The 26,140-nt window shown below is 35.4% G+C and overlaps 1 protein-coding gene across 2 annotated transcripts in view; it reads right to left on the reverse strand.

Moving 5' to 3' along the window:
• The window catches only part of DICER1 (dicer 1, ribonuclease type III), a 43,260-nt gene that overhangs the window by 11,880 nt on the left and 5,240 nt on the right, over positions 1-26,140 (reverse strand). The window contains exons 3-22 of one of the 2 annotated variants that reach the window (XM_010086834.1): positions 22,190-22,379; positions 21,086-21,248; positions 20,536-20,666; positions 20,290-20,424; positions 19,292-19,452; positions 17,754-17,922; positions 15,242-15,714; positions 11,235-11,367; positions 10,007-10,249; positions 9,754-9,908; positions 9,452-9,584; positions 8,888-8,963; positions 7,625-7,764; positions 5,055-5,234; positions 3,984-4,197; positions 3,460-3,613; positions 2,485-2,667; positions 2,123-2,228; positions 1,855-2,030; positions 781-1,561 (exon numbers count right to left, since the gene is read on the reverse strand). In XM_010086834.1, coding sequence (XP_010085136.1) covers positions 781-1,561; positions 1,855-2,030; positions 2,123-2,228; positions 2,485-2,667; positions 3,460-3,613; positions 3,984-4,197; positions 5,055-5,234; positions 7,625-7,764; positions 8,888-8,963; positions 9,452-9,584; positions 9,754-9,908; positions 10,007-10,249; positions 11,235-11,367; positions 15,242-15,714; positions 17,754-17,922; positions 19,292-19,452; positions 20,290-20,424; positions 20,536-20,666; positions 21,086-21,248; positions 22,190-22,333 — 4,050 coding nt within the window. In that variant the 5' untranslated portion in view covers positions 22,334-22,379. Of the gene's footprint in view, positions 1-780; positions 1,562-1,854; positions 2,031-2,122; positions 2,229-2,484; positions 2,668-3,459; positions 3,614-3,983; positions 4,198-5,054; positions 5,235-7,624; positions 7,765-8,887; positions 8,964-9,451; positions 9,585-9,753; positions 9,909-10,006; positions 10,250-11,234; positions 11,368-15,241; positions 15,715-17,753; positions 17,923-19,291; positions 19,453-20,289; positions 20,425-20,535; positions 20,667-21,085; positions 21,249-22,189; positions 22,383-26,140 lie in introns of both variants that reach the window. The other variant, XM_010086835.1, reaches the window with a different exon arrangement.

Raw genomic sequence — 26,140 nt, forward strand, 5'->3', positions numbered from 1 at the left:
ACTGTGCAATTTACTTAGCCACCTTACTTTCCAAGATTAAACTACTCAATCACTTAATTCTCAGTGATGCATTTTATTAGAGTTAGACAATAAAATATTCAGCATTTAATTCAAGTTATCACATTATGTGAGGAAAAAGCCCAAACAAAACAAACTTTCAAATGATTGATTATTCCAGAATTTAAAAACAGCAGCAGCAGAACTGAAGACCCTGCTCACTACTGTTTACATTTACTTTAAAATACTTTCAAAGGTTTTGATACAACAGTTCTGTAAGTTTTTTTGGTTGTTTCATTTTAGTGTTCCTGTAAGATCATGCTGAAATTTTTCAAGGAAAGCAGCTTATCGAGGGAGAAAACCCGAAAGGTCAAATAAAGCTACAACCTGAGGCTCTGTGCTCCTAACTTTCATGCCTTCATTCAAGCACTCCTGTTAAAAAGAGTTTCTACTCAATATAGCTCTCATGTTCAGTCCATCACATGTCCTCACTAACCCAGAACTTTTAGTTCTATTCAGTCCTGTTCTTTCTTATGCTGGTAATCAGCTGGTTTAGATTTCAAAATGAACTGTAGAAAACAGTTTCAATCAATCACACTTATGGCAACATTAATCTTCTAGTCCTGTATTTTCATTCCTAATATGCATGCTACCCAATGCATAATCAGTAAAGCAGTGGAATTAAATCAACCCATTGCCATTCAATCTTCTATTAAAATTTTTCTATATATAGATTGTTACAGCATGCCTTTTAGATAATATAATTGGATTGTTACTACTTACTTTTTTGCTTCTCATGTATGACAGCCGTCCCTCATGAGCATCAGGGTAAGTGCAAAACAAGTATGTAGTGATAGCATGTTTTAAAAATGAATCACCAAGCATTTCTAGCCGCTCCAGATTAAATCCATCACTAGCATTTGAAAGAGTCAAAGCTTGAAGAATGAGACCAGGATTAGGACCGAGAGTTTTTGAGGAGTATGCACTGGAAGGGTTCTTTTCAGTATCTGCTCTGTCTTTTGAAATAATAGCTTTAGAAGTACTGGTGGTCACTGCCATTTTGGGGCATCCATCTGAGGTAGATCTGTTAGCATTTCCATCAAGGTATTTATTACTCAGTAGAGTACATTCATTGCTGGGCTTGGGCTGGTTCTCACTGCTGTATAAATTCTGAATAGGATACGAGGTAGTTGGTTGTACAGGTATTTCCTGCCTGCAGTAATTCAGCTGATTTCCTTGGCAAAAGTCTCTGTTAACTAAATCACAATTGCCATTGGCAAGATTTTTATTATAAGAAACACCATTAATTGCTGCAAGTTCTGCCGAGACATCAATTTGGAGTTTACTGGGTGACTCATTGAGCAATGTTCTGTAATTCACAGACATTTGGTCATGGTTTTCTGCAGAAGGGGTTCTATTAGCACCTTGATGTGCAGCATTTTCAGGGACTACAATTGTGCTGTGCTTACAGTAATTTTCATTCTCTACTAAACAGGAGTTAGGAATAGAGATGAAGGATTTGCTGTCAATAGATTTTTTCCATCCGAAGTCCAAGTTAGGATATCTGTAAAGACACATGCTGATTTTGTCAAAAAAACCCCAAACATTATCAGAAGACAAGAAGTCTATATGCACATACACATTTTAAAAAAGCCACATTCTTCTGAAAAGAACAATGACTGCAGCATCTAACTTCACCATTCACAATCAAGTATTTTTAAACTATGTTTCACTGAAAACTGACACGAGTCAAACAAGGGGTATCAGTTTTAAATTCATGCAGTAACAGTTGTCACCTTGTTTTCCAGTGAAGTAAGATATCACATGGAAAAACACGTGGAAAAAAAAAATACATGCCTGAAATCTGCAGGAAGTGATCTGACCCCTACACCAGCATCAGTAGCTGTTTGAGCTCTTAGTTCCTCTGCTGTCAAAAGGCAGTGCAGGCGATAAAGTATGCTGGGGAGGCAAACTGCTTTTCTCCACAATGATGCTGGAATAGGATGTATAGCACAGAGCTCTGGAACAAGTATCTGGGGATAGGAGGGGAGAAGAATTTTACCTATAAAAGCAGTCATCAGATCACTATGGAGAGAAGCAACTTAACTAGATACTTCTATTTTACCTGCTTATTCTGCAAACTTTCCCACTTTGCTTTCCTCTTCTCAGCACTGCTTAGTGGAAGTGCTTTCCCTTTCTGATTCAAATGGCGAGGAGTCAAAAGATTAAGTCTAAAAAACATGTGAATATACTTTAATGTAAGTATATAATTAACAAATAGAACTTACTAGCCTACACTAGTGATGACTTATTCTCAGTATTCAACCTTAATGCACTGTGAAGTGACAGCATACTCAAGTACAGTTATTATAGCATAAGTATCCCGTAAGAAAAAAAAATCAGTAATTATTTTGCCCATAATTAAAAAAAAAAAAAGACAAGTGTATTGTCAAATTACAAACATCAAACAGAAACATGACTTGTTACCTTGAAGATGTGTGGTCCACATCCAGCAGTGGCTGGTTGAGATTGGTCAGGTCAAGGTTATACTTTGTTTTATAGTATTCAGCAAAAGTTTCATATTCAGGGGAAGGGAATTTACTGAGTGGAGTAAGATCAGTGTATACATCAGCTACATAGAATCGATGAGGCTGATCAAAATTTCGATACCTAAAAAAAAAATTTTCGAAATATTTTGGAATGTTATAGTCTTAGGGTAAAGCTTGTGCTAAGTTCTTCATGTTCTAATGTGGTCAGGTGATAAATAGCTCATTTGAGGTTTTTGGTTGGTGGGTTTTTTTATTGTAGAAACCATTTGTTTAGCTAAATGAGAAGTGTGGTATAAAATAAGGAAGAATAAAGTCAATCAATAATCTACAGAATTCCCTCTACAGAAACCTTTACATTAAATGCAGGATTTATATCTTCAGTATCTAATACGTAATCAAGCTCTGGACAACATTCTACCAGAGTAATGATGCAAATGATAATTTCTTAATTCCAAACACCTAACAATTAAACTTCAGAATTTGGCTTTTTAATCTCTAGTCTTCTATGTGCTACAAACAGTAGAAATGGAGTTCTACTCCATAGAAAGATTGTACCACCTCACATGTAAACTGGCATTTTAACCAAGTCATCCCCCAAATAAAGTTAAAATATAAAACTCCAAATACCTGGTAAAGTAAATTCACAAGCCTTCCAAGGACAATGCAGTTGTTGTGTAACACAGGCAGAATGTTAGAAAAACAAAGCCAGAATGCTGCAACACCTTTATTGTGGCTACTGATGCTCTTTTGACTAAAAAATATCTTTAAATTATTTGAGACACCATCAGACACCTTCACATTAATAGCATACTTTTCTTAGAAGCATTTCTGCTGCAGATACTAACATACCCTTATTACAAGTGTTTGCATAAAAACAATAGCTACATAGCTGAAGTATGCATACAGTACTCACCGTGGAATGATAACCGCATCCTGGTAATCTTCTAACTTGAAAATAAAAGGCATTTCTTTTGTATATTGTGTACTGGGAATGCCTGTACGCGCCTCAGATTTCTCAATGTCTTCCATAAACTTAAAGTCAATGTCCAAAGTGCTGGAGTCATCAACTTAAAAAGGAAAATGCGTAACTCAGTTAATTCAGGGGAGAGTTTTACAGGGTGAACTTTTCTGCAAAGTTCTAAATTACAAAATTTTTTTCTTATTCTATACACGTATTTGATTATTTACAAAAAATTTCAAAGGAAACATATGACTTTAGACCCTTAAGGAGTCAGCTGAAACCTACTGTAAATCAACTCACATCACCAAGACGAAACTCATTTAGAATTGTGAAGAAGTAATAATAATATAACTGACAAATTTTCATACCATCACATTTGGTAGCTACAGCTAACAGCTGAAATTTAACATAAGCATTAACAAACACGTTGCTAAAGGCATTCAAAGTGAATATTTAAAAAACAGCTCTGTTCTTACCAACATTAAGAGGTAGAACACAATAGGCTGAATCAGCTTCTGTGGGTTTGAACTCTAGTGCAGGTTTCTCAAGACGAAGAATATGTGAAAAAATGTACTGGTGGAGTCGCGTTATCAGCTCAAGCATTTGCAGAGACAGAGTAAAACCAGATTTCTTAAGCTCAATAGATATTGTAACCTCTCCAGAGCGAGTATACACAGGAAAGTGAGGAATCTAAACAAGAAAAAAACATAAGAAATCAAGACAGAAAATCCAGAGTAGGATTTCTCTACAGAGTACTGGTTGTTTAGTTCAGATCCTGAGGTAGCACTCGCCTGACCACACAGCAAACTGGATCAGAATTTTGACCTTTGATGACCCTCAATTATATATGAGATTTTGAAGGCATAAAGAATGACTAGTTGTTGTTGGTTTTTTTTGTTTTTTTTTTTTCCTCCCCCAAGAGTTCTTGCATTTTACAGCTCTTAATATAAGATCAAGTAAAAATGGAAGTCTTTTCCATCACGGGGGGAAGAAATGTGAAAACCAGCAACATCCCTGATATTCTTCTGTGGACAACAAAAATTATAATTTGAAAAAAATCTTCCTCAGCTGAGTCTCATCCACCGAAAATGTTTTTCTATTAAAAATTTTCCTAAGCAAGAGGTGCCAATTTCAATTAACATGGCCTACTTTTTCTGCTGCTGCAGACTAGGAATTTTGAGAGGACTTCTTACTATAGCTTTCATATAGATAAAGTAGTGCTGCAGGCCATCGCTGTAGCTCGTACACCAGTCCTATCATACCTCATACAAAACAGGAGGAACATTTTTAATTTGCCACTGCAAAATAATAAAAAATAAAGTTGTAAAACAACAGTCTGGCAAAACCAGAACAGATTGTTCCATCACTAAAGACAGAAAATGAAGTGGTGACTTGACTGGATAGATATTATTGCTTATTTTCTGGAGGTTACTTTACACAAGCAGCTCTTAGGGTCATTTCCAACTCTTTAGTCTACGGGTCGGGAATAAGTGTAAAACCACAGGTTGTAAGGCATGTAGAACAGGGAAAGAAGCTAGATTCATTACCTGAGGTATAGGTTTGGCTGTCAATATGCCAAAACATCTTGTTGTATCCTCAGGAGGATATAGCTTTCGTCTCCTGAAGTTGAGCTCATCAGGTAGAGGAGTCGTTAACACCATGCCTATTACATACAAGTAACAGGGTTGATCAGGTTTGGGATAACTATCCCTTAAACATTCCGGAATCTGAAAATCAAAAAAGAAAGAAAATAGTAACATGACAAAAATCAGCAAAATTCACCTTACAACTATTCTTTGAACAAGCCTTCACATGTTTATTTGGAACATTATTGCTAAAAATGATGAATGAAAGAAAAAATAACACCCCCCTCCTCCTGGACATAACTAATTTTTGTCTTTCTTAAGCAAAAATGTTTGGTCAGCAGACTGGCCTGGCAGCCATGAGATCTGTCTGAACACTTGTATCAAGGGAGCACAATGCTCCCAGCTCTTCCTATTTGCCAAGAGGCAACTTCTATTACATCCCTAAACTTCCTCCATTTCCACTCTGTGTTAGAAACAAGTCTAACCACAGAACACAGACAGCACTTCACCATAAATACAAATGAAGTTTTTATGCCAATTCCCATATTTAGCCAGTAACTCTGGAGCACCACTTTATATCCAAGCATTTTGGACCTTAACAGTAGGGGCTGGGGGGGAAGGGCAAGAAAAAGAAAAATGTATGTGCATAGAAAAAACCTACATCCCATTAATTCAATTTTCATATAAGCTTGGCTGAACTTATAGTTTCATTAACACAGATTCTTATCCCCAGGAGAACAGTTTAAAAAGTATAAAAAATGTTTTTTATACACTTAGGTCAAAACAAAATTCAATACATTGTCCCTTTGCCCAGGCACTACACTACAGAAGCTTTCAAATAATTTTAGCTTGCAGATGTGAATACTCTCAATAGCAACAAGCATTTTTAACCCTGCTGCTCATATTTGTCACAGACTTTAAGAAAGCATGCTTTATGTTTGGTAGGAGTTCATTACTTCGTAGGTCTCAAAAATGATCCTCTTGTTTATCTAAAACTAAATTGCAACACGTAGTCCTGGATTTTAAAGTCACACCGCAGCAAAACTATGGCCTTGGCTTAATGGAAAATTACTCATAAGTTTAATAACTATATTAAGCCCAAGAGGATCTTGTAGACCTTAAACATTTGCCAAGGCTTCTTTTCCAGATGTGAAAAGTTGGGACAAAAGCAAGGGAAAGTATTCTTGGATTCTGTATTAAAAAAATAACTGAGAAAGAATGATGCATCACTTGAATGAGAGATACCATAATTGTGCATTTTACAAGTCACCCCATTCCAAAAATCACTAGTGAGGTAAGAGGACTGAGAAAGGCACTTGTAACAAGAAGTACCAAGAAACATCGTGCAAAGATTGAAACTGCTTGTGAAGTCTTGCAAGAAAAAGGTTTTCTCATCTGTCATTCCCTCTGTAATATATACTCTGTGATGCCACGGTATCCTTTCGTAAGCTTTCCTAATAACCAGTTATTTAAACTACTAATAAAATTGGGTCATGAGGAGGATGCCAAGAATGGAATTACTTAAGGGCTATCACCGTAACTGAGGTTGCACATGAACGTACAATACAGCACTGTAACCAACCACAGCACTGAACCAACCACTGTTGGTTTCTTTGTGAAATGCCAATATTATCAGAAGCTACTATGCAATCTGTTCTGAATGAGTTACCTGTCCTATTCAAAAGACCTTAGACAGAACCTGTAATAGCTACAGGGGAAGAAGGAAGGTTCCAGAGTATTTGCAAAATACTCTGACAAAATTCCTTTTCTCCCTTTGCTCTTACCTTTAAAGTATTTGACATTTCCCCATAAATACTATCTAAGAAGACCAATTCTACAAACTGATGTGGATGAAACCTGTTGTAAGAGATCTTTGGATAGCTGACTCAATAATGCTGAGCTAGAGTAAGTATCTTATGTGACCCCTTTACCATATTAAGTATAATATTTAGAACTATTTTAATACCAAAAAATATTAAAAGCATACTTATTTGATATTCTAAAGTTTAACCAAAAATAATGAAATTCTGTTTGACCAGTGAGGTCACCAAACTAAATCAGGCACCTAAAAAAACCAAACCAAACCAACCAACACCTTTCTGCGTTTAGCACCTGGCAGATAACTTTGACCCCCTGGGCATCTCCTTCAATCTTCAATTATTTGCTAGAAAGCCAATAACTCTTCCTTTGCTCTACTATATTTAGCAGATAACTTAAAGTTTTCACAGATTATTAACACAGAACAATTTTTCCTCCCTGTTATTTCTATACTAGGCAAATACAGTCAACAAGCTTTACAAAAAGCGTGCATTCTTTGAACTACAGACATGCTTCCAGAGCATATGGTCCCATAAGCTCATTCAGGTAACAGTGCAAGTTTCTATACAGTTAAAACTGCAAAATATTTCCACTATAAATGCAATACTTGTTGTAAAAGATTATAAGATAAGATTAAGAGTTGGCAATTTTGTCTTCTTAGCAGTACATAAAGCATTTGATTGGAGATGTGGACAGGAGAGAGTGATACCAACAGCTTTAGGATAGCACTGTCTTCGTTTTGTAGAGCCTGGCCTTCCTGGAACACTTGTTTCCTCTTCATCATGTAAATCAAGCTCCTCCTCATATTTAACCGTTTCTTTACCAACTGGCATCAAATGATCATCCAGTTCACCTGAATATTATGAGAGTACAAAGAGCATTATGAACATCAATACTGGTTCTTTCAGATACTACTCAGTAAATGTGAAAATATTAAAACACCTCATCTAAGTTTTTAAAATACACTTACTACTGCAGGGCTCCAGAAGCGTAACTTTGTGGAAAGAGGGATAAAGGTTCAATTTTTGGCAAAAATACTTATTTATAGTAAAAATATCTGAAATTTTAATTAAAAAATTGAACTTTATAATGAAAATATCAAATTAAAATAAACTAATTTTGCCCATAAAAAACAACCAGCAACTGAAATACTCATTTAAAAATCACTGACATGGAGTTATGCCAAGAAAGAGAACAGTTATATTTCTGTATCATTCTAAGAAGGGAATTACTACTGTTGAATGTGCACTTTCAACACTGAGTTGAGCCATTACAGTGTTATTCTTGGATACATTTATTGGTATGAATTCAGTGATCGAAAGGTTTAACTCAGACAGAAAAAATAAAATACAAACTCCAGACCAACAATTTTTTTTTGCTTAAAAGATACATAAATAGTTCTGTGCTTCATCAAAGCACCCATAACATCGAATCCTCTTTAAAACATTCATCAATAAAGAATATGCTTCATTATACTTACTAGAGACAAAAGGATTACATAATCCCACAATGTCTTATTTTTGGTACATGACTTATGATACAGTAGAGAATACAATAAATTTAGGCCTGTGTACTTTATATTTTGTTATAAATCACTTTTAAAAAACAAGTTAATTTTTGGCTGCAGGATGTAATCCCTTATCTATAATAAAAATCTTCTAGAGAGCAAGACTCTTTTTCCCTTTATTAAGTATATGCAATGTCAAAATCTATGGGTCTTGTTTTAACATTGCATTTGCCATTTAAGACAAAATATGTTAAATAATGAGATTCCCCTGGAAAATTTAACTTTAGCTTACAATGTGTAAGCTAAATTACTAAGTACCTGATCATATCACAAAATAAGGCAAGAGAAAGGAAGCTACAGTAGATGGCCAGAGCAGAAATGCATGTATACGCGTAATATCCGTACCACGTTCAATTTCTCAATTATAAAATATTCTTTAGCAAAGAGGTGTTGCTTTTCCAGTTCTTACCAATTTTGTGCAGTTTTTCACAGCAAATAAGAGCTACAACTCTCTCAGCCAGTCTTGTACAACTCATTGGAGGACCCTATAAACATTTAAATAGTTCATAAAAAATTGGGATGATTAGCAGATTATTTATTATACATGTATAAATGATTAGTTTCATTTAACACAAATGTATTAAGCAAAACTGTAAAAAATTACATTGATGACAGTTCTGTGAAAACATTCAGGCTGACGTCGTTTTTCCACAGAAGCCAAAATTACAGGTTTTTGAACTCAACATACTATTGATCAAAACCAATAAAGGACGTTCTCCTACAACTGATACATAAACTTGTGGAAAAAAAAGGCACTGGGAAGAATACCTAAATATTTTTGCCTTTGGAATAAAATTAGCTGCTGGAAACCACATTATAACAGATGCAAAGAGGGATTTAAATACAGTTACAGAGCACAATACAGGAAAAGAAAAATCATGTCATTTTCATTAGCAACAATGAAACTAATTCTAGAAACATGTATACCAACATATTAAATTATTTCCATGCTTCTCCTTTCCCAAATACCTACAACAATTGAAGCTCGAAGAGGTGAGTTGATTGGCAGGTAGAGAGTAGAGTAAAACGTATGATCAGGTAGTTCTCGGGTTTTACACTTGGGAGCTAGGTGTGTAAATGGATCACTTGGCAATCTAGCGCAGTACCTAAGTTGACAAAACATTTTACAAATCATAAGAACCTGCAAATTGAAATTTAAACACATTTCAACAGAATCTTGCCTTACTGTAGAGTGCCCCAGTCTGTGCTTCCATGTTGCAAGACAGCCTAAGAAATTTTTTACTCAAAGAAGTAAAAAATGAATATGTCTCTTACCTATTTATGTGTCCAATAGCAGTGTTAATAGTAACTCTTGGACTGTTCTCATCTGGCCTCAACACATAGGGTGGAAATATATCATCATCATCAACTATGGGTTCAGTCTCGGTTTCACTGGTATCAACAGATTTTGAGCATTTGTTTCTGAGGATCTTAACATTTCAAGAACAGAACATGATGAGAGATTTTCCCCTTAAAAAACAGTATGAGAAATTTAACAAAACCAGGCACATTCCTTTGACATTCATACCTTCTCAATTGCTTTGTATGTCTTAAGATCTTCTTCAAAACTTTTGATTTTGTCTGTGTCCGCTAACATGATGTAATTGGAAATTGGTGCTCTTGCTCTTCCTTTTGACTGCACATAGGAACGGTATTCTGTGGGCAAATCAAAACGCACCACCAAGTTGCATTTTGGTATGTCAACACCCTCTTCTACAATACTAGTAGCAATAAGCAGGTTGGTCTCATGTGCTCGAAATTTTCTAAGAACCTGCAAAAGTAATGAAGACAAAATTGAGAGATTAGTCTGAGACCTGTTTCCATCATCAGATTCATCAAAAGCCAATAAAAACAAGGAGAGTGGATCAGACATTCCAAAAACTTGTCTAGACTGGCAGATATAAAACTATTAGAAAAAATCTTTTCAGAAACACAGCAAGACTATTTATCAGAACAGGCAGATTTCTAGGAATCAAATGTGGTATGTGCAAGTACCTGAGTCCAAGCAGCTACTACAGCCACTAGCAATGGAGAGGATCCCATCTGTTTGCTTACAGTTTTTCAGCTACAGTATTGAAAAAATGCTGCTTTCAAGGACAGCATCTTTTCCAAACATTTCTGAGGCTGAAACATCTTTGGGGGGCAGGAGACACACATTCTAGAGCTGGTACTTCTGATATCTATATTATTTACTAAACAATACTGGGGGGGGGGACACGACAGTAGGGGGAAGGTCAGAAGGATAACCCACCCCGGGATAAATGCATTTGCTTTCAAAATACATGTTTTATGGGAGGTCAAAAACATGGAGTTTTATATTTATATCATTTCATGATTTACCAAATTCACTTTTAGCAAAGATAAACATTAAAACCAGCTAAAGTGTTGAAGATGTCAGGAACCTTGATTTTCTTTACAGTATTACTGTACTAGTAGTAACCCAATGCTGAAAAATTAAGATGGCTGCTAATCTGACTAGACACAAACATGATTTTACATGAAGTTTTAATTTCTGTTTATGTAACGTGACATAGCAATGTCTCTAAATGCGTTGGTTTGGTTTTTTTAATGAAGAACATCTCTATCTCCAGTAAGTATGCATATTTGTTAAACCAAGGGTATTCTCTGAACTTCCAACAACTGTGACCCTGACTAGCCATCGGTTTGGTTTGTTTTTTTAAAAGACACTCCCCCATCCCCCAAGAAAAGAGGGTTCTGAAGGTACTGTTAGTTGCACTTATTTTTCTTGAAGTTACCTCTTCCTGTTTTCTGAATTCTACTTCCATCTGCTTGTTACGAGGCTGGTTCTTGCCAATGCCATGTCCAGTTATAAAATTGCTACTGATGTAAGCCAGTTCTGGATCTTGCTTGCCAGCTTCTTTTATCAACCTAAAAATATTAAATGTGTTTTTAGAAGTCACACAATCCAGAAAACGGAAGACAATCTTTTTTGTTTGCAAGGCTTACATTAAAAGGAAAAATTAAGCCATACTAACGCATAAACTGACTAAAAACACTAGTTCTAATGAAAACCTCTGTAAGGATAGTAAAATACAGACTGCACACATACACAGCATGAGCGTGCATGCATCACATTCATTTCAGATCTATCACAGTAGAACCAGATGTTTTCAAACCAAAATATTACTTTAAGGTTCCCTGTTTTTAAGGCACCTCACAACTGCTGTAAGTTAATCTAATTTTCTGTAAATGATGACTGATTTTAGCAGAAAGACCTGTAACTGCTCCCTCAATAAAATATATTTCCTCAATATAAGGTGTTAATTTTTAGGTTAAAACAAAGAATTGTTATCCTCCTTAATATTAAAATACATATTCTGTTCAGGTATACTAATGACAAAACGTTGACCTGTTTTTCTAAAGATCAATGCCCAGCCTACCCAGTGAGATGTTTACTACTTTTGAAATTACCCGAATGTAAAACTTGAGGATTTAATCCAATTCTTTAAAAGGAATACTGAACGGGGAGGTGAGGATCACCCATGCTCTCACTTTACTCCTCTACATCCTTCTTTAGATTACAGAAAAGGCTGGCTTCTGCAGTGTTTTGATTTCACAGACAAGGTAGAAGATTGCTCATATAAATAATGCACTGAATCCAGAACTAGGCATTTACAGATTTAAAAGCATAATTATATCATGCAATCAAAGTAATTATGCTGTAGCATCCTTAGTTCATCAGTTTTCAGCACGGACAGAACCTCAACCATAACAGGTTTTTGAGCATCAGAGCCAATAAAAACCAAGGGACCACATACAAAAAAATTACATCCCTTGCACATCTCATTAGAGCCAGCATAGTACCACTTTGCTCATAGCACATCCACCATGTCCATCACCAGGTGCTCCTCATATCCAAGGGACAAGCCTGCCTCTGTATACATCCAGCAGTAATTCAAACCTCTCCCAACTACATCTCTAGCAGTTCTGCCTTACATAGAAGATGGGTGCTGTGCCAGTCCCCAGCTACATGCCTACCACCTGCCCTGCAAGCTGCTGCCAAACCAGATGGAAAAATGGCAGTGTTCTCCCTGCCCTTTATACCCTTGGAAAACTACTGAAGTCTCTCCCCTTTACTTGGTCACTGTTTTAAACGTGATTTAAAGGAACATAAAACACCTTGAATACTTCCTTCCTTTGCAATCTGTTAAAACTGGAATGGACAGAGAGCACAGGAAAGAGAATAGAAAAGTGGCAAATAGCTCGGGATCCTTACGGAAACAGACTAGAAGGATCCTCCCAAACTAAAATACATATGATTTGTTAGGTCAAGGCTAAATGGATACATGCTTCTGTATGCGGTCTAGGCTCTTGAGACAAACATACTAAGAAAGTATGGGTTAACAACTGGACAAAAACCCTTATTTTTTTTTTATATTTCATTTTCCACATGGCATTTCCGTCAAGTCATATAACTTCAGTTTGAGTACCTACTTTGCATCTCAAACATTCTTACAGTATCTCACTTATTATAGACATGGACAATTAAAAACATCTGAAAAAACATTTCACTGTGCACATCTTTGGCACATTCTTAAGAAAGATTCAAGACCTCAACCTTGTAGTTAAAAAAGTATTATTAGTGGTAGGTAACAGGAGCTGTTTTTCAAATAGATACAAACAAATCTGAGACCCCTCTTTAAGGCAGTTGAGAGGCACTGCAATGATGATGAAAGGGAACTGGGCTTTAGAAAATGTTTTCTCTTCTGACAAGGAGCTTATAGGAACCAGAACTCAACTGTATGCACCAATAAAACAGTAAATGAGCCACATCATCAGTGGTGTGTAATAATAATCCAAGAGTAAACTGGAGGTTTGGGGGGTTTTTGTGTTTGTTTTTTCCTAATTTGAGGTATTTACATTATGTGCAGGGGCTGTTGCTAAAGACCTCTAAAGAAAGAGATTAGCTCTAATCACTACGCGAAAGAAAATTCCTACCCATTTTCCCAAAAAGTACAACACATGCCATTAATTTTGCCCTTCCTCAGTCATCATGAACTATGGGCTTCAGAAAAAGGGATTCTAATCTTTAAATATTACCACAATACATGTATTTTAAGAAAAAATATATTTCTGCTTTAACTTAGTTCTATTTAACAATCCATACTGCATTACTGAAGCTTGAGTGGTTTTGATATACTAATTCAAACACTCATGACTTCTTTATTTGAGAGACGGTCTTCCACCTGTATATACAGCAGAAGTAGAGCTACTATCAGCAGAAGCCCTCAAACTAAATCCACTCAACCCAAGTGAGCCTACAGTGAGGTTCTCCACTGAAGGCTTTCAGTCTTAATTCCAACAACTTGGGTCTGTTGATCATCCAAGTATTTTCAGACTGGGTGTGTTGCATGAGGTAAAGGAGCATTTGAGAGTCTGCAGGCTAGCTTTCAGAAGTGGACAAAAAGTTACACATAGTTTCACTTTTCGCTGGCAATAACCTGTACCAAAGGTGCCTAAAGCTTAAAAATGGCAGAATTTGGTTACCTAATTGATCTAAACATCATACTCCATCAGGTTCAACAGCAGTTAGGATACAGTATAGTGCATAAACCAGTCTATAAGAACACAGTGGAAAAAGAGTATAATTTATATCACACTCTAACTTAACAGAGAAGAAAAAACCCCTCACAATTCTGTTCACTCCCTTTAGGATAATGAAATACTCATTTCAGCTCAGAAAAAAATTTATCAGAATCTGTTAATGTTATTTCTTCAGGAGTTATTAACAGAACATGTTCATTTCCCTGAATAACTTCATTGCCCTCATATTGCATATTTATGTAAACATATTTAAAAAGGCAAAAAAGGCAGAGAGAAAAGATGAAGTTCACAAAAAAGACAGAGGCAAGTCTGCAGATCAAAGAATACATTATGCACTGGAACTATTGACTCAGGCAAAAAGGTAACAACAGAAAGGTCAGATTCAGAGGTATCCAGAATGCAGTAAACAAATTGTACAGGACATTTAGTACACTATCAAAAAATTACCAAAAAATCCAATAGGCAAATAAATCAGATGTCATTCATGGCTTGCAGCAAATACATAACACTTTATTGTTAAATGCTATAACTAACATGGATCACATTCAGGAATAAGAACTGATAAGGAACTGGAGTATTGCATTCCAAAGTATATCTTGGCAAATACTCCAGGATTCATATTTTTCTTGGTGGAGACTGTAAGAAAGTACTTAGTGTTTGACTGAATAGGTATTTTATAAACACCAACTGTTAAAGTAGTACTGGTAAATCTTAATAGATATTTGTTCAAGGCAAATTTGACTTTCTGTGGACTTGGATCATATAATAATGTGATTTAGTAAGGTAACAGTAAAATTTCCAGAAGTATTGTACTCATGAGGTTAGTTTCCAGCATCCATTGCAAATACAAATTTAAAGGCTGATTAAGACAAATCAGTATATGGCTATTTTTGAGGTTAAGCACAGTATTTCACATTTCGCCCTCTAAAGAAATCAAATTACAAACTCAGGTCTAAAACAAACCCTTGAGCTCAATTTTCAAAGACACATGCTCCTCCCATCTACCCCATATAAACACAGCCTGAATTTTTATTCTTTACAGAGATCCAGCATGATCTCTTAAACCAACTTCAAAATAGAGGTCTGAAAATACAAGACAATCCCTACGTATCCATAATATTAACATGCACATCCTGGCAGCTGAATCTGCCCTTTTTCTTTCTTTAAATCATTTTTTTTTTAAAACAAAAAGCTTTACCTATTTAGAACAACTGCTGTGTATCTTCTTTCCACAAAAATAATTCCACATAGAATATTAGTAAAGGGAGATGGGAAATTAGTCTCTGGCTTCTCTTTCTCCTCAATTTCTTCATCCTCATCATCATCTTCAGAATCACTCCAAGATACGTAATTATCCTGATTCCTATTGTTATACCATTCAACACTTTCAAACTGCTGCCGTTCATATGGTTTATATTTGCGTAAGATTTCAAGCAGCTTTATGACTTTTGGGGTTACAAATTTTAGGTCAAGTGAGGCAGGCGAGAAGTGCTCTTCACAGAGTGCATGTATTTTCCTTAGGAAAGTGTCTGTAAACAATAAAAATTTCCTGTGCAGCTCCTCTTGTTCATGTTTGATATACTTCTGTAGCTCTCTCACCATCATCCCAGCTACCTTATCTGCACACCAGGGTCCCAGAACAACCAACACAGCTCGACAGTCTGACAATATCTACAACAAATGAAGTCAAGTATCAGTTCAAAGAGCACATTAATGAACTATTCATTTAAGACTGGGATCTTGTTTCTAATATAGCACGATCTTTGTAAGGATTATGACAATTGTTCTATTATAAAAATATTTCAAAATCTGCTTTGTTATTTAGATGACCTTGGGAAGTCTGGTGTTTCTAATGGAGTGAGTTTTCCCCTCCCCCCTAAATTACTACAACTTAACTTTGAACTTTGTAGATTTCTGAATCTCAAAAAAACCCAAGTTTAAATATTATTTTACAATTTTTTGGAATTGTAATTTGAAATTTACCTTAACATAATTATGCTAAAAAGGAGAATACTTCTTGAGGCAGCTAAATAAACAAAGCAGAAATTATTATCTTTTATACTTAACACAGAACTAATAAAATAAACACTTTACTGGGCATTCTTACTTTATTTGTTACTGATACTTGACAGGTTTTCAAAAGTATCTAACTAGAAAGTTGTACAGTGGCCTTAGGATAATCTTAGCAAGTTTAGCCCCTCAAAGGAAAAAAAAATTAGGGGCTTGTATACGTGGGTGGAATAGGAAAAACAGAGAGAACTATATCCTATTCAGACAGTACAGCACAGGCACCTGAGAACCATCAACATCTTATCTGATGGGAAGTTGTCTCCCCTGAAGGTCAAGTGGTCAAACAATAAACCAGGAATCCAGAAATGGAGTATGTTTAGAATACTATTAAAAAGACTCATGATTTGGACATACTATTACAACTGAAGAACCACGACAGAACTGTAAAAACAGTCAGGATGATACAGTTTCCAGTTGGTGCTTTAATTTATCTTCCATCTTCCCTTCTGTGAGTCAGTAAAGAACAGCTTATCATCCTCTTTACAGTATCCTCCCGGAAGTTTGTTAGCTCTAAGACTTAATTAAGGGCAAAATGTATCTAAACTAATTGTAACTGCACACAGAGGATTGATGCTCTCCAGTGCCAAGACAAAAGGCATCTCAGGCTGAAAACTGATTTATTTTTCTTAATACGGGTGCATCAATCTTCTTGGAGAGCTACTGGATCAGAAAACTCATCTGGACTGTCCAAATCCTAGAGACAGCCCCCAGATGCCAGCATTCCTTCTATATTTTAGCCTACTACATTTTAAGCTTAGCACAAAAGTAGTCAGGGCTTCCTTTTCCCATGCAGGCTTCCTTATGTATCATCCTGCCCTATGTCCCAAATAATCTTCTTCTGGATATCAGAGTGCTGGGTTTCTAAGAATGTTAAAGGAAACTGGAATACTTTGAGCTGAAGAAAGAAATACGTTCTCCAACTTCTTCATGGACTGTTACAGAAATGACTCATTACTGACTTCTTGTTAAACAAAGACTTACACACCTACATAGTTGTACCTTAGGAGGCAACTCCAAACCACAGAGGCCAAAAGGGAAAAAAAGCTGCCTGGACCCCGAACTCCATTTGTGACAAGTCCCTGCTCAATACTCTGTGCCTTCTGGACTCTGTCATCTTGCATGACAACATAGGGGCAAACACATAGAAAGATAGGGGCAAGTTTGAGGCTCAAGTTCCATTCCAGCAAGATGTTTATTTACAGCTGGAACTTTCATCTGAATTCTTATTTTATCATTTCCTAATACACCACAGGACAGTTTTTCCAAATACTTCCTGAGGCTTTATTTCCTCTTATGTATTGAATTATTCAGAGGTCATAGGAGATCACAAAGATGTCAAATTCTTGACTTCAGAAATAAGAACCCACAACATCAGAGTGAAGAATTATTTTACTGCCTTAAGCAAATTTGAATACAAGATTCTTAAAATAGATGAGGTTCTAATCAATATTTGACACTCATGCCCCACTCATTTATGAAAAGACCTGCACTGTTACTGAGTACAAAAATCAGAAGTCTGCTTGCTCAGATACTCTAGGCTGGCTAGCTTAGAAAGTTTCAGTAACGTAACATACATGGCAAATTAAAACACTAGTAAGATTTCTATTCCCCAGATTTTTCACATAGCTTAATGTCCTTACCTGCTTAGAAATTAATGTAGAATCTCTTTCTTTTGAATGTACAGATATGTTGCAGTCATTTAGAAAACCAAGCGCTTCATCCAATTCCTTTAATAATCTTCCATACAGCCCACTTTTGTCAGTATATGGTCCACAGTCTACAACAATCTCACACGGCTGAGAAGTATACCTTAATTGAAGGCAAAGATCAAGTTAAACACAGCTTCTGAAAGTCAGAGCTATTTCAGCCTGTTAAGGTTATACAGCAAATAACAGCAACATGAAGTGTATTCAAGTGTATCTATTTCCCCACCACGAAATAATAATGATGAAGAGTTACACAGTTAAATGCTTCAAAAAACACCACCACCACCCCCAAATACTAAACTACTTCATTCTAAAATACTTTCATTCTAATACACTCCCTACAAAGGTGGTTGATATCACTATCTTCATTTCAAATATTGGAAAATTTAAGGCAAAGCAAATTCAATTTACTTGACCACCATCTTCACTTTTGGTTTTCCAAAGTGTACTCTTTTGGTATGCCAAACAAATAAGGTCCACGTAAGGTAAATTTAGGTCTATATATACATTTACACAAGTAACATAATTATACTGTTCTTGAATGGTAGAACTATAAGCAACAAATTCTTAAAAACAAATGGTTCACACCAGTTCAGAAAAATGCATTTAAAAAACACACCCCAAAAACACCTGTTCCAGAACATGAAATAACCATCTTTGACTTTGTCCAAAATTCAGTTCATACAACACAGTACAGCTAAGGCAAGAAAATATGTGACATATGAATCATTTTTACACTAATTTTACTCTACAACAAATCATCATATTATCACCACCTTTATTTTAAACAACATTCACACGATTTTACATTTTGTAAGAATGTAGAACAAAACATTCACTTGGTCTGCTATTTAAATCTTGTTTTTACTACTTCCTCTCATCTCCCTCTGTCTTTCATCAGCCTCTAAACCCAAGCTACTCATCTGAAAAAAAAAAAAATCATGCCACTTTTCTGGCATTAAGAGCATCTTGTACTGTGGATGTCACAACATTTTTCTAAATTAAATAGCAACATTATGGCATACGCTGAACATGAATCAGCTACTCTCCAAACATAAGACAGTGCATTTTAAAAGTTCAGAACTGTGTTAGGTAATGTGAATTTTCTAGGTTGGTGGTATGTTAGGGTTTTTTCACCTCGTTGGTTGGTTGGGATTTTTCCTTTGGTTGGTTTTTGGGGGGTTTTAGTTGCTTTCTCGGGGTTTTTTGTTTTGTTGTTGTTTTTTAACAACTACAGAAATTCTCTGAATATCAAGGCCAATCAGCCTTTGTACTCAACTTTAAGGAAAGATGTACTTCAACACTGGTTTCTCAAAAAGCAATTTAACACTCCCTCCCCACCCCAAACAGAAGTAATGCCACCACACACACACTTTGCTAAAATTTAAAAGATTAATATTTCTACTGTTTTATTCCTCTATCCAAAATGAAAATGCAGGCATGAATTTAACAGCCATAATTGTACAACATACCTGTCTAAAACCACCAAATCAGTTGCAGTTTCAGCATTACTCTTTAAAATTTTCTCCAGTTTCTGGATCTTCTCCTCTAACTCAGCAGGATCACATTTCCCATTTAAAATGGAAGCTGTTAATCCCAAGATTCGAGGACATGATGGATAATCCTCACAGATCTGTGAAGTAAAAGAGAAAGAAATACCTTTAGGACAGTTACCCTGCAAATTTACCATCAAGCTAGCAGACTGCAAACCTGAATGCTTAGCTGGAAACAAGTATTTCAATAGCAGGTGTTGGAAAAGGAACTAGATGTTGCATGAATATTTTCTACTCTACTGACTGGAAGTTAAACTAGAAATTGAATAACATTTAACAGCAATAATCTTTAAAGGTAAATATTTACAATGTGGAAAAATATAAGGACAAAAACAGTTAGCATTGCACAGAATATCCTTGTCACATTTACAACACACATATACTTCCACACCACGTAAAAACTAAAGTATAATCTAAAAAAAAAGACACATGCTGGTTAAACTTAAAGAGAGATTCAGAAAGACATCTATTATACAATACAAGAAACCTGTATAAGACAAATACCACATGGAGCCAAGAAAATACAAAAAAAGCCCTACAAACTTCTCCAGAAATCAGTATTTTAAAAATAATAAAAACTGGTTAGTAGATCCCACTCCCAAACCCAAATATTTAATCAATGAATTTATGAAATTCCCCTAATTTCATAAATTTAGCTTTTCTTCTGTTAATGCCAGATTTTTCTTTAATCCCCACTGTAAAATACAGTAAATACACTATTTTTCTATCTCATAATATCACTGAAGTACTAATTCATTACAGTAATTTCACAGTCCCAGAACATGATAAGACATGGTTCCACCAATATTTCTCCTCGGTAGCAAAAGCTGCCTTAAATAGTTCTCACTTCTTCAGCCCTCCTACCTGATGACTCCTTCTCAACCAAGTATTAAAACATTCATGCAATGGAAACCCACCTTCATAATTTCACGGTATGGGTGATCCTGGATTGCAAGATGGCACTCATCAAACACCAGAAGATTAATATCTGACAGGGATAAATACTCATTTCTCAAAACAGTCAAAGCAACATGACATGTCATAACCAGAACCTAGATTGAAAGAAAAAAAAAAGTGTCAGCATAAGAAAAGTGCAACCTTCTGATTAAGCCTAACTTACTGTAGGCTCTGCTTATATTTATAGTTTATCCTTAATACATTACCTGATGCTTACAGAATTCCTCACTCCACTTCTCTTTTGTCCATGATTCAGTTATCTCTAAACTGGAATACTCTCCCACTTTAAGATCTGAATGTGTCCTGACAGCTGATACTTGTTGAACAACTTGATTTGCTTTAAAAAAAAAAAAATCTCAATGACACAGAGGGGTTTTCATAATTAACTTTCAAGATGTGTGTCATATGACCTAGCACCATGTTTCATAACATGATCTTTAGCTTAGACTAATCCTAAACCAGGTGTATGTGGCAACTGCCTCCACATAAAACCACAGCAAGGAAACAGATCGGTAACTAAATTGCACTTCAGACTCAATGTCTTAATTTTAAACCAGGAAACAGAAGATGTCATAGAGATAAACAGGTTGTATTAAATGGATTATAAGCAAAAGATATCACATTCTTTAATCAGTTTAGCATCCTTGTTGTTGAAGACTTTATGCAAAAGTTCTCCCAACTTTGCTTTCACACAGCTTCTATAAGGAATATTCCATGTTTAGGATGTTTAGGAACTTAATATACTTTTCCCCTTACCTGAGTTGACCAAGAACACAGTTCTTTTTCCATTTTTGTTGAAATCTCCCCTGATCTGATAGGACAGCTCTTTAGTGAGTAGTACTGCAATAAAAGTCTTCCCTGAGCCAGTGTTTAAGCAGACTATTGTATTGTGATCCAAAGCTGCTTCAAGCAGTTCAACCTAGGTTTAAAAAATAATAATGTCCTTACTTACAGCTATGCAGTGAAAAAGCTGACAAAAAAATAACACAAGTGGTAAATAAACTACAGACAAGTCTCTAGTATCTCCAAAGATCTTTCCAGTGCCATAGAATTGACATCTCTTTCATAAAAATGTATCATCACAGTCTTTCAAAAAATATTAATACACACTATATATAGTCTAAATCTGAAGTCCTTTAATATCATAATTTGTTGCTACTTTAAGTAGCTTTCTAACTAAATCTTTTTAACAGATTATTCCGTTGCTAGGTACACTGTGTAAAGAAAGAATCTAGTGCTTTTAACTCTTAACTGCATACATCAAGTCAGCCAAATAAGCAACTATATTAACTCAAGGTGATCTAAGCTCTTCTAATACTAACCAAATGCTAGCTTTCGGGCACCTCTGCAGTGCAAAGAGATCTGAAATTCTAGAACTCAGAAACAGCTTTACTTAACAAACTGAAAATCAGAGTGCCCTGATGGGGCTTTCTGACATTACTGAGCTGCTTTGACCAGTATGTGAACCAAAAATCAAGATTTATCACGTAGAAGATAGAAGGTCAGAGGAGGAAGGAGACATGATTGTATGCATACAATCGAGATGTACAGTGCAACGTTTACCGCATTTCAGTCTAACAGCGTTTTGCAGAAAGCAGCAAGAGAATACTCAGCTTAAAACTTGTTCTGCTTGTTAGAGAAAAAGGAGAAGAGGGAACGGGGGATATTACAAATATAGAACACAGCCAAGCTAAAGAAAGAGACACAATTAACTCCCAACAGGTGGAGCTGTGAGAGAGACGTGACTAGACTGAGTGCAACACTGCACATTCTCCAGCTACTCTGTTTGTTTTTCTATTAAGTTAACTGATGGAATATTACCTTTTTATGACATTACTATATTAGTAGTATCACCAGTACCTGATATTTTCTTGGCGTGTAAATGTTATCATGAATTGCTTCTTGTTGCCATGGTAGTCCAAAAAATGGACCCATTGGGGAGGAAGCAGGGGTCATGAGCTGCAGTCCCGCCATGCCGAGGGATTGCAAAGCAGGGCTTTTCATTCATTCATCCAGTGTTTCTTTAATTGCATTTTTGTTCCAGCAAAGCCTACTATGAGAAGAAAAAGAAACAATATTAGATACAGTCACACAATAAAGCAAGAAAATAAAATCTGTTCTAAGAAAAGGACATTACTTGATTTTACTTCCAGTAGGTGCCAAATCTCATACCATTTTCAGGAGAAAATGTTAACTTTAAATGTAGAGGTACTTGTCCACTTAAGGACGTGTGTTTATCAAAGAAATGCAAAAGGAACTGTACTCTACAGGGCAAAGTCTGTTCTAGCCATTTGGATTTATGCACGTACATTTCAGAATGAAGTCCCATTTATGTTCTGACAGAATCCCATTTAAAATATTTTTAAGAATAGATTTTTAAAAGTAAAACTGTTTTAACTTTACTTCAGAAAACAAAATTATTTACTTTCTAGAGCACATGCATAAGTATCACATTTTCCATTTCTTTTTCCAACCAAAAAGTCCCTATGACCAGTCAAAGCTTTACATACATACTCACAACAGGAACTTTATTCTAATCACGGGAAAAAGAACAGGAACTACACAAGAACCTCAGTATTTTCAAATCAACAGATTCTGATAAGGTTATCTGTTTAAGGAACTTGCAAAAGTATTACAAATAATTGCTGATGACTCTGATAAGAACTAGTGGAGAAAGGGACCCTTATCAGGTTAACCACCAACTCCCAGAAAGATAGTCTAATTGATAAACAATCAAACCATTCAGAACTTGATGACAATTATGCATTGGAAAACACTTTCCTAGGGAGGATACTAAGTCCTCATCACTGGGGTTTTTTAAAATGTTTGCTACCTATCAGGAATGATCAAGGTAAAACAAAAAAAACCAACCAAACAAAAAAAAAAACAGTTCTACCTTGTCCAGGGAAACTGATTAAGGCCTGATGATGCAGAAAAATATTGCTGTAGCATAATACAAACACACTGTCTCAAATGTAAGAATTTTTGAACACTTCCCCTCCCTTCAAATCAGATACATACCCTATTCAATAAAACAATATTTTCAAAAGTTAATTTTCCTCAAAATTCCTAGATTCTCTATATTCATTTTAGCATCCATCTCAAAATGAGAAATGCATAAAATTTACAATGCTTTCAAATTTAATAATTAATTAGAAATACATGAGGAAAAGCTAATTATCATCCTATTGCATAAAAATGTCCTTGCTTTTCTATATAACAAGAAAGTTGGTTAAGTTTTGTAAATGTGCAGTAGGGAAAAAAAACTGAGATAAGTATGATATGGTATCTAATAGAAAATATTAACCACTAATGGCTATGAGAAATAGCTGCTTTGAGAGATGGCAAATAAAGCAGTACAATTTTTTTAAAAACAAGTATTTAATCTAATAGCCATTAGTGGTTAATATTTTCTATGAGAAATAGCTGCTTTGAGAGATGGCAAATAAAGCAGTACAATTTTTTTAAAAACAAGTATTTATTTATTTATTTTTGTACCAGGATGAAATTTTATCTACCATAGTCTTCAACTAATAAAACACTGTAGCTCTTTGTTGTATATTCACATTTTTAAGTTAAATATTATAATCTGGGACTTATCTAAACACTGATTTATATTCTGACTTACTAATATTAAATAACTATGAGAAGTTCTGACAACAAAGATCAAAACAATTCTCTTTAGTTTTCCATCTCAGGTATACTTTGTAAAATAAAGAAAAAAATGCATTGAATTACACAATCACTCCTCTTGCAGATTCATGCAGAGGTAATGCCATTTTATAGAAAGCAGTCTGAGATAACGCTTTGACTCAGTTTTTTCCAAAGACATGGGGGAATTCTGAAGCACACTGTGGTTAAGTTGAAGTAGCATTGTTCTGTTCCATTATAAAGAATTATTCCTTTTTGAAGACAAACATTCAGTAGTAAATGCTACTCAGTGAAAGAGCGTAAATATAACTTCATCTTTCACTCAGCAATCAATGTAGTTTCCTCCATCAAAAATAGTATTTCTTTACTAAGAGAACTGTGTTGATATTGCTGGAATCTTGTCTGATATTTTAATTTGAGCTTCACAGAAACTGTCAGGGTGAGAAGACTCCAGAAAGAAAAGATGTATTCAAATTTTTTTTTTTTTAAAAAAGGAATTGATGTACATTTTCACAGGACATACTAAAGAATGCACCTTACATTTTATCTGATTTTTTTCTAGTTGCTTTTCAATTTGCTTCTTTTCCTGCTTCTCATTTACTTTTTCAGTCCTGTAACCCAATCTACCGTTTCAGCCTGAGTCTTTCAGATCATCTAAACAGATAAAATGGATCACTATTATATTGCTTTATTTAGCTGCAAATAGAAAACGACCGTCTACACACATCATAAAATCGGTAATACATCATTATTAATTTCAGTTGTAACATAAAGACTCCTGTAGATTTTTTAATTGTTCAAGCAATGCATACAAGCACATGCAGGCTCTGTTCTAACAGTCGAACTAGTAATTTTAGAGCGTTCAAATCTGGCACAACCAAAAGATGTTTTGGTTCAACCCCTCTCTGGAACTAGTGGTTTAATGGCTGCTCCTCCACTGGGACTCCAGAGCTCTGGGTCACGGGAGACAACCAGTGGGAAAGACGCGTATGTGCTCAATAGCCACATGTACCAAAGATGACCATCCTTGACAAACTGATCTACTGAGTATTTACACATCAAATGTACCGATGCTTATCAGTATGTGACTAATCAAATTAAATCAGTCATGGGGCAAAGTCAGTAGCATGATACGCAATCTTCTCCAGCCACTGGCAGAAAGCACATGGAAACTCTAGGCACTGCTAAAGTAAGTGAAGCTTTTGTATGAACTGACAGGTTAGGTGTATCAGAGCAAGCGGGAAGGGAGAAAACACAGGGAAAGGTGTCATCCCTGACCTGTCCCCCAAGCTTATATGTGAAGCTTCCCTTTAATATATCTAGCTACTCTCTTTATATCAATGAGTATCATGTTAACACATAGAACACATACAACAAATCCTTTGAGTAACACAAAAGTCTTTTATGATGACTAAAATATTTCATTGAAATGGTCACAGGCATATTTCTAAGTAAATATATACTTACATATAGCAACCCATGTGGAAACAAAGTAAATATTGGTTTTGCTTAAAATGAGACCTGGTCACAGCCATCATAATTGCTCAAGGCTAGAAGAGACCAGGAAAAAAAACCCAAATCTTTTGCATAACCAAAATCTATGGTTGAATCCTCAATCATTCTTGTATCTAAGTCCAGTCACTTCAGTTTTATAAATCACTTGAGATCAGCAGTGCCTCCTCTTTATTTACTATTCCATCTATTTTGTGTTTCTTCTCCAAATCATAACTACAGCTTTGGGAACACATAAAATAGCTATATCACATCACGAGGAGGGAATTAAGGAAAGAAAACCAACCTTATTTCAGAAGGCTGCTAGTAAAAAAAACAAGTACATGATCTAATATTTACAAATAAACATATCTCCTCTGGTACACACTTCATGACAGTGACACTAGGTTAGCTACCCCACTGCAAGAAGCAAGGGGATTTATACTTACACATGGTTCCAGCTTGATCTGGAGGAGCTGTGAAACAACATATACTCTAAACTACAAGTTTAGTTTCTATGTAGCTTCATGAAAGACCTGCCCTAAAGTATAATCATTGCATCAAGATCAAAAAGCATTCTCAAAAAAAACCTTTGAAGTGCAAAGGAAGAAATACATGCACATTTTTAACTTGGAAAGCATAAACAAAACAGCATTCCCCACCTCTGAT

Source organism: Pterocles gutturalis, unplaced genomic scaffold (assembly GCF_000699245.1).
Source record: "Pterocles gutturalis isolate BGI_N339 unplaced genomic scaffold, ASM69924v1 scaffold25206, whole genome shotgun sequence".
NCBI lineage: Eukaryota > Metazoa > Chordata > Aves > Pterocliformes > Pteroclidae > Pterocles > Pterocles gutturalis.